A 7,876-nucleotide genomic window follows, 5' to 3' on the forward strand; every position below is an offset into this window, starting at 1 on the left:
ACACCAGACCTGTTTTGGTTAACGTGTGAAGGGTCCTGCACACGTGAGTTCATGATCATAAGATGATTTGCTTTGTAAACAAGCAAACTGGAAAACTCCAGTCATTGGTAAGTAAACTTTTCCTCTGGGGATCTGGAAACAAAATGAAGTAGCCTCTTAAATGAGGAAAATGATCCAGATCAATTGCACGGGGATGGTGTGAATCTCAGTTTTCTTAGGTATTATTGAAATGAAATGAATATTAGAGGACAAGACATGCTATTTAAAAAAAAAAAAAAAAAATCACAGTTTGCACCATTAATCCAACCTTAGATGAAACATAATGAAATATAAACACAACATCTACTCACACACACAGTCAGCATCATACTTTTTTTTTTTAAAGGTGCGTACACACACACTGTCTAGGCTCCTCCTTATATCACTTTGTTATATTACATGTTGGATAAATAAAAATAACACATGATATGTACATTTCTATACATGCAGATCTTGGGAAATATCTGTCACGCTCATATCCTCATATCACTCATATCACATGTTCTAAATGTCAAGAAAGCTTGATCTCGAAATTATTTCAGTCATTTATCACAGCATATTTAATAAAATTAGGAAAATGACATAATAAATAAACAATCAAAAATCATATGCGTTGTGTTCCACTAGGGGGTGCTGCAGACCCACAGAAACGCCTTTCCTGTGCCCTTAAACATACAGTATGTTTATACCACAGGTGCAAATAGACACCGATCAGCCCTAACATTAAAACCACTGACATGTAACGTGAGTAACGTTGATTATCTCGTTACAGCGGAACGTGTCGAGGGGTGGGATGTATTTATTACGCAGCAAGTGAACAGTCAGTTCTCGAAGTTGACGTGTTGGAAGCAGGAAAAATGGGCAAACGTAAGGATCTGAGTGACTTTGACAAGGGGGCAAATTGTAATGGCTAGACGACCGGGTCAGAGCGTCTCGAAAACGGCAGGTCTTGTGGGGTGGTTAGTATCTAGCAAAAGTGGTCCAAGAAAGGACAACCGGTGAACCGTTGACAGGGTCATGGGCAGCCAAAGCTCACTGATGCTCGTGGGGAGTGAAAGCTAGGTTGTGTGGTCCAATCCCACACAGTAGAACACATTGCTGATAAAGTTAAAGCTGACTATGAGAGAAAGGTGTCAGAACACACAGTGCAGACCAGTCAGGGTGGCCATGCTGACCCACCTGTCCACCGCCGAAAACACCTACAACAAGCACGTGATAATCAGAACCGGACCATAGAACAATGGAAGAAGGTGTCCTGGTCTGATGACTCATGTTTTCTTTTACATAATGTGGACAGCCGGGTGCGTGTGCGTCGCTTACCTGGGAAAGAGATGGCACCAGGATAAACTATGGGAAGAAGCCAAGCCGGCAGAGGCAGTGTGATGCTCTGGATAATGTTCTGCTGGGAAACCTTGGGACTCCTTCATGGCAGCGTTAGTCAGCGAAAGTCAGTGGCCTCTTTCAGCAGGATAATGCACTGATTTTCCCACACTGTGAAAATTGTTCAGGGACGGATTGAGGAACACGACAAAGAGTTCAAGGTGTTGACTCGGCCTCCAAATTCCCCAGATCTCAATCGAGCGTCTGTTGGATGTCCTGGACAAAACGAGTCCGATCCCATGGAGGCCCCACCTCGCAACTTACACGACTTAAAGTAAAAGCCTTTCGCATTCTTTTGTCTCTCTGTTCATCCTTTCTTTTGCCTTTCCAGTCCTCTGGCGCCCTCTGTTGAATAATATAAGAACTACACTGACTACATCAAGTTGTAGGAGAGTCACAATCAACTCCATACCTCATAAATTCCATTGAAATGCTAATTACCCCTATTACGTGCACTTTGACGGATATACGCCGATTCACCTCTGATTTTGATCGCCTTTCTAGAAGGGGCAGGGTGCTCACTACCTGATTTAACTCCATAGAGTTATTATTGCACCTAGTGGTCAAAAATTAGAACGTACTAGATGTCCACTGGGGTTGGAATCATGCTGCCCCGTGCTCGTTGGAGAACTATTGGACAGGATGATTAATGACAGGGTTTTTATCAGGGTCATGTTCTTATATTCGGGGCCACCACGATCTTGTTTTTTATAGCAAATAATCAGAATGAAATGTAAGACATTTCTGCAAACAAAGGCAAAGTGTACATTAGCCTTATAGCCAGTGAAAATCTAAAGACAACAAACATTTATTAGCTACATCTGAAATAATTGTGGGAAACTGTGGGAATGTGATTTTTATCATTAAAAAAATAATAATTTATTCCATTAAACCAGCTGTTGGATTTCTAATCAGAAATTCTTCAAACCAGTAGTGTTCTGGTTTTTTCCCCCCTTTACTTCTGTGAATCCCTTATTACCATTCTTATCAGCAAACCAGAAATCCAGTTTCTCGATCTCTGACTTCTTCACTGGGAACCACTTTGATCAGATTTGCCAGGTCTGTTAATCCTGCCTTGAAATGACGTACTTTCTTCCTGCCTTGGCTCCCTTAATCCTTCCTTTGACATGACCCCCTATATATCTCTGTTCCTATTTTCTTACCTTACCTCATGCCTTTTCCTGCTTGTTGCGGATTCTTCCAGCCTTTCTGCCCGCAGTATATACAACTGTAAGCTATAAGATCAACTACTTTTTAATCGCCATTGAAGTGCTTTTATTAATAGACATGTGACCAAGATGACCACAACATGTGTGTTGTGCTGTGTTAGGGCTTAATCTTAGTATTTATATTTTGTGTTCTCTTTGTATTTTCTCTTATTTAATGTGTATTTCCCCCCCCCCCCAGCCTCCATTATATGTGCAACTATGACACAAAGCAATAAATCGGTCTGTACAGAGTTTTTATTATTATTATTATTATTATTATTATTATTATTATTATTATTATTATATATGTTGGACTCTGTCACTCTCTGGCTATGGTTTGTTTACTGTCAGGTTCTTCTCTTCCTCCTGATTGGCCGCAAGCTCCTGCCTGTCACTGTGTAGCTTCTCAAAGAACTTCTTTTGGGGTCTGGTAGGCTACCATTTGACATCTTTATTTTTCTTTCATTAAAAATAGTCTTTCAATAATTTTTCGGACAACAGAATATTATGCTAACTAATATGGTTTTAGCAAATACAAATAAATACAAATGGCATTCACACATTACAGCGTGCAGAAGATTCAGTTTATGGACAAGCAAACAAACCAGCAGGTATAAACATGGGATAAAAAAAAAAAAGTAAACAAACAAACAAAATGCGCAAAATCAAGATTCGGATCTGTACGGCTCTTCATGCCTTCGAATTCATTCGGCTTTTCCCGTCGCATTTTCCGTGTCGGTTCGCTCGGCTCTTTCCGTCTTCGGATTCACTCGTTAATTTCCGCCTTCGGAGCCTGAGGCTTCGGAAAGGCTCGTAAAATTCCGGATTTGGACCTCTCTCTCTCTCTGTCTATCTGTCTCTCTCTCTCTGTCTATCTGTCTGTCTGTCTCTCTCTCTCTGTCTATCTGTCCCTCTCTCTCTGTCTATATGTCTGTCTGTCTCTCTCTCTGTCTGTGTGTCTCTCTCCCTTTCTGTCTGTCTGTCTCAACTCGGTCTGTCTCTCTCTCTCTCTCTCTCTCTCTCTCTCTCTCTGTGTCTGTCTCTCTCGCTGTCTCTCTGTCTGTCTCTCTCTCCCCCTCTCGCTGTCTCTCTGTCTGTCTCCCTCACTCTCTCTCTCTCTCTCTCTCTCTCTCTGTCTCTCTTTCTCTCTCTCTGTCTCTCTGGAACCCCTCGTGCTCTTTTATCGGCTTCGTGTGCGTTCGGCTCTTTCCGTCTCCATCATCATTCCTCCCGCGTCCGTGGCGGCTGAAGCCCTGCTCGTGGACGCGCGGAGCCGCAAAGGAGCTGGAGCGATAGCAGAAGCCCCCCGTCTCCCCCTCACCGCGCTGTCCTCTCTACACCAGCTTCATCCGTAGCTATATTTTTTCCCCCCTTCCTTATTTTACTCGTCGTTATTAAAAAAAATTTTTTTTATCCCTTTCCCCCCACCCCTTTCTTTATTTCTTTTCATTTCAATCATGACACGAGTCGCAATTTTGTGAACCTTGAACGACAGGGGGAAAAAAACAAACAACACAGAAGACCATGATGAATTTGTCGGGTTTCCTGTTGGTACCCGCTTTATGGGGACTCGCACTCGGTGGATCCCCGAGCGTCCAAATAGGTGAGCATGAGCTTCTGTTAAAATGAGAAATCAAACCCTTTAATTTGGCAAATCTTCTAAACCCACTCTGAAGGGGTTAGGATTTAAACCCAGCTATACATCACTCAGACAGGCAGTGATGGAGACAAGGAGAGTGTGGTTCTTTTTCATTTTTTTCTTCCTTGTTGTTTTTTTTTTTTTTTAATTAAATTTTTTATATTATTATTATTATTTTTGTAGAATGATACCCTATTGATTTCTGGTGTCTATAATACACTGTATATAAGAACTGGGTGTAATAGTGAATGGTTTCTTTTCCTCCCTCTCTGTATGTGTTGATGCCATCAGGCGGCCTGTTTCCGCGCGGTGCGGATCAGGAGTACAGCGCGTTTCGGGTCGGGATGGTGCAATTCGGCACCGCCGAGTTCCGCCTCACCCCGCACATCGACAACCTGGAGGTGGCCAACAGCTTCGCCATCACCAACTGCTGTAAGTCTCCAGCTTTCATGCTGGATTTTTTTTTTGTGGAAACCAGGCGTACGTGCCCTGGAGATTTACGCGCATAAATATTTTACGCACTGAGGCACGGGACAGACTGCATGAATCGACTGTGCGCATTTCCCCCCCCCAGTCCAATCCTACATCCCCCTCCTTAAATCCACCTGCTCAATATCAATATAATCCAACAGGAAGTGGGCTGTGCAAAAAAAAAAAAAAAAAAAGAGGATTGGAATGCCATTTTGGAATTTTCACATTAGTATCCAGTGCATGGCATGTTGTAAACTGTCCAGCGTGCTTAGGATGATTTAACCATGTTAAGCGTGTGACGCAGGTACACGCCTGTAGAGCGCGCTACCGAGCCGCGTTATCAATTAACAGCGTGTTTATTCACACAGCCGCCTCCGTACTAACTGGAGGAACATATTGGGCCATGTGGAGGTGTTGGAGAGGCGTGGGCTAAACCTCTGCTGCGTCCCAAATGCCTGCCTCTTGCACGTTGCACATTTTGGGCGATACCCACGTCGAGCACTTATGAGGAGAGTAGGGGGCCGTTTGGGATCGGTCTGTGTGTTTTTTTTTTTTTGGCTTTGTGTGATAATTGCCGCGTGAGCCAGTCAGAGTCGGTTTCCATGGTAACGCTGGATGAGACCGCAGCCCTGTTTTTGCACAGTAGGCTATAGACAGGACCAAAGTATATGAATATGCAAAAAAAAAAAAAAAACCCAAACAGAACTGAGCAGAAGATTGAAACACGTTATATATATATATATATATATATATATACACGCTGATATTTTTCCAGTGGGCATCATTTATCAAGCTGGATCGCGCACGCTCATCTTAAAAGGCTCTTTTCGGCGTTTAGTCGCCAGTTCGGCGTTTTCAGCTCCGTTCGCCTTTTATGGAGTTCAGTGGGCGTGAATTTAACGCAGCAGTTTACGAGTACAAAGAAAATCAAAATTCCGCTGAGGTTTCATCACGTAACTGGATATCGGTCGAAATAAAATTTGATAGGAAATGCACCAAAATGGCTAGCTTTATCGTTAATCGAGGATGCTAGTAACGCTGATACTGTTTAGCATGTTACAACAGAATAATGATTTGAAGCTACGCTACTTATGGTGCATCCCAAACGGCATACTTATGCACCATTCTACGCCATTTTGTAGTATAAATAGCGTGAGCAGTGGGTGCACACTGAAAATTCCAACAAATAGAAGTTCCAACACTTCAAATACCGAGATGACGCTTCGTGCACTCAACGCTCGCAGCATAGATCAGATGCTTACACAGCTAGCTAACACATTACGTAGGCTGAAAATCAGCATCTTTGCTAACAAAAGCTAAATCAGTAGCTCCTGAGCTCCCCTTATGTTTCATTTTGGCCTACGATTATAATTCGCAATGAATCCCTAACCATTTTAACCACTCTCCTCGTCTGTTCTTTCCGCGTCCTGATTATTCGCTTTTTCGGACGCCAGTTTTTTGGATTTCATTGGCGAGACGATCTGCGAGATTTCCTGACATGGCACTTGGAGGTTTTGTGAGTTCCTCCATTTTGATCGGGGTCTATCGGGACCTGTTGGGATGTTGAGCAACGAGCGGCGAGATAGAAACCGATAACCCGTGCCACGTGATTTAATATGGACTTAGCCTACTCATTAATATTTAACGCGTAAGGTCTAGAAACCCTGTCTAAAATGGTAGGGCATGACCTATTGCAGTGCATTATGGGATTTCTTCAGCACCCTGGATATTTTCAAACCCACTTCTGAAATTTTGCAGTGGAAAATAATGGTTCGTAGAGTAGCCAATGCGTCAGTGGCTCTTAGGTAACGAATGACAAAAATGCTGTTTCAAAGCTACTTGACAAAAGTTGATTAATAACACACACACACACACACACACACACACACACACACACAACTGAGCTTTTCATGTAAAGCGCTGACACCGGAGACTCCTTCCTCACAGAAAACTTATCCGCAATTACACTATAAACTCTGCACTTTTTAAAAGATGTTGCACGTCCACTATACAAGTCCCTGTGTACGTTGTTACCATAGAAACGCTCACGTATTAGGACGACGGCATTAATATGCGGAAACCTGTCCATTTGAACTACTCTCCGAGCTGCTCTTGTAGGAAATTAACCGACACCGTGTCGTCTGACCAATCAGGACCGAGAAGTCAACAGTGCTGATGTTTACACGCCTGCCTACATACAGTACGTCCAGCGTTCATGAACGAGCACGAGTCATGTAGATTTGCAGTGAAGGACTGTGTCCCGGGCATGCGCGATCCACCGCAGCGTGTCCCCGTACTGCCTCGACTGCTCGTTCTGATTAACCTCACATATACACATATACTCATATACACATGCATTAGTGCTTACGATATCTACCGAGTGCGTATTCATGTGAATATCTGTGGATATAAATACGAGGACGTGAGACAGCAGAATGGATTAAAGCGCTAAAGCGCCGCCGCATCGCCGTGTTTAGTTAGGTAAATCCTACTGGCATTGCTACAGTACGAGCAAGCAGTCGAACAGCATTGTGGGTATATACAGGAACGTGACAACAGACCGAACGTGCTCTAACTTTGGTCATTCACGAATGAAGAATCATTTGCCTGTCGTTTGTCGCCATAGGAACACTGCTTCGTATTCATATCACGTTATACACTGTATGACATTAAAGCGTCGCGGCAGTTCAGTGGCCAGCATCTGATCCCCCTGTTATCCATTACCGTAATATATTTATGACGCCTGTCAGAGACGCTATTCTGTGCACGCAAACACACACGCACTATTAAAAGCACATTCTGCTGTTTCACTTCGCTATTACTCATTACGCCAAAGCGCCTTGTATTTTATCCCGGCCATACAGCGCACGGATCGTAGATCTCTGGATAAGACGAACCACACACAGGCACGACGTCGTGTTTCACGTCATGTCCAATTGATAAGATTTGCTTGTAGAAAAAAGAAAAGAACGCATGCGAACGTGGTGGAACTCTCCATGTCAAAACAACAAAACGTCTCCATGTCTCCGTGTCTCAAAATAAATGTAACTTAATATTACCGAGGTAAAGTCGGTTTCTTGTATTTCTTGTATTTGATATCTGCTGCACGTACGCACTTCCGATACCGGCGTTAAAAGAG

At 43.3% G+C, this 7,876-nt stretch overlaps 1 protein-coding gene across 3 annotated transcripts in view; it reads left to right on the forward strand.

The window, feature by feature from the left end:
• Nucleotides 1–3,916: 3,916 nt before the first annotated feature.
• The window catches only part of gria2a (glutamate receptor, ionotropic, AMPA 2a), a 35,315-nt gene continuing 31,355 nt past the window's right edge, over nucleotides 3,917–7,876 (forward strand). For 2 of the 3 annotated variants that reach the window (XM_053619229.1, XM_053619231.1), the window contains exons 1-2: nucleotides 3,917–4,230; nucleotides 4,558–4,698. In XM_053619229.1, the coding sequence (XP_053475204.1) occupies nucleotides 4,152–4,230; nucleotides 4,558–4,698 (220 nt within the window). In that variant the 5' untranslated portion in view covers nucleotides 3,917–4,151. Of the gene's footprint in view, nucleotides 4,699–7,876 lie in introns of all 3 variants that reach the window. The other variant, XM_053619230.1, reaches the window with a different exon arrangement.

The sequence above is a fragment of the Ictalurus furcatus genome, chromosome 29 (genome assembly GCF_023375685.1).
Source record: "Ictalurus furcatus strain D&B chromosome 29, Billie_1.0, whole genome shotgun sequence".
NCBI classification, from domain to species: Eukaryota; Metazoa; Chordata; class Actinopteri; order Siluriformes; family Ictaluridae; genus Ictalurus; species Ictalurus furcatus.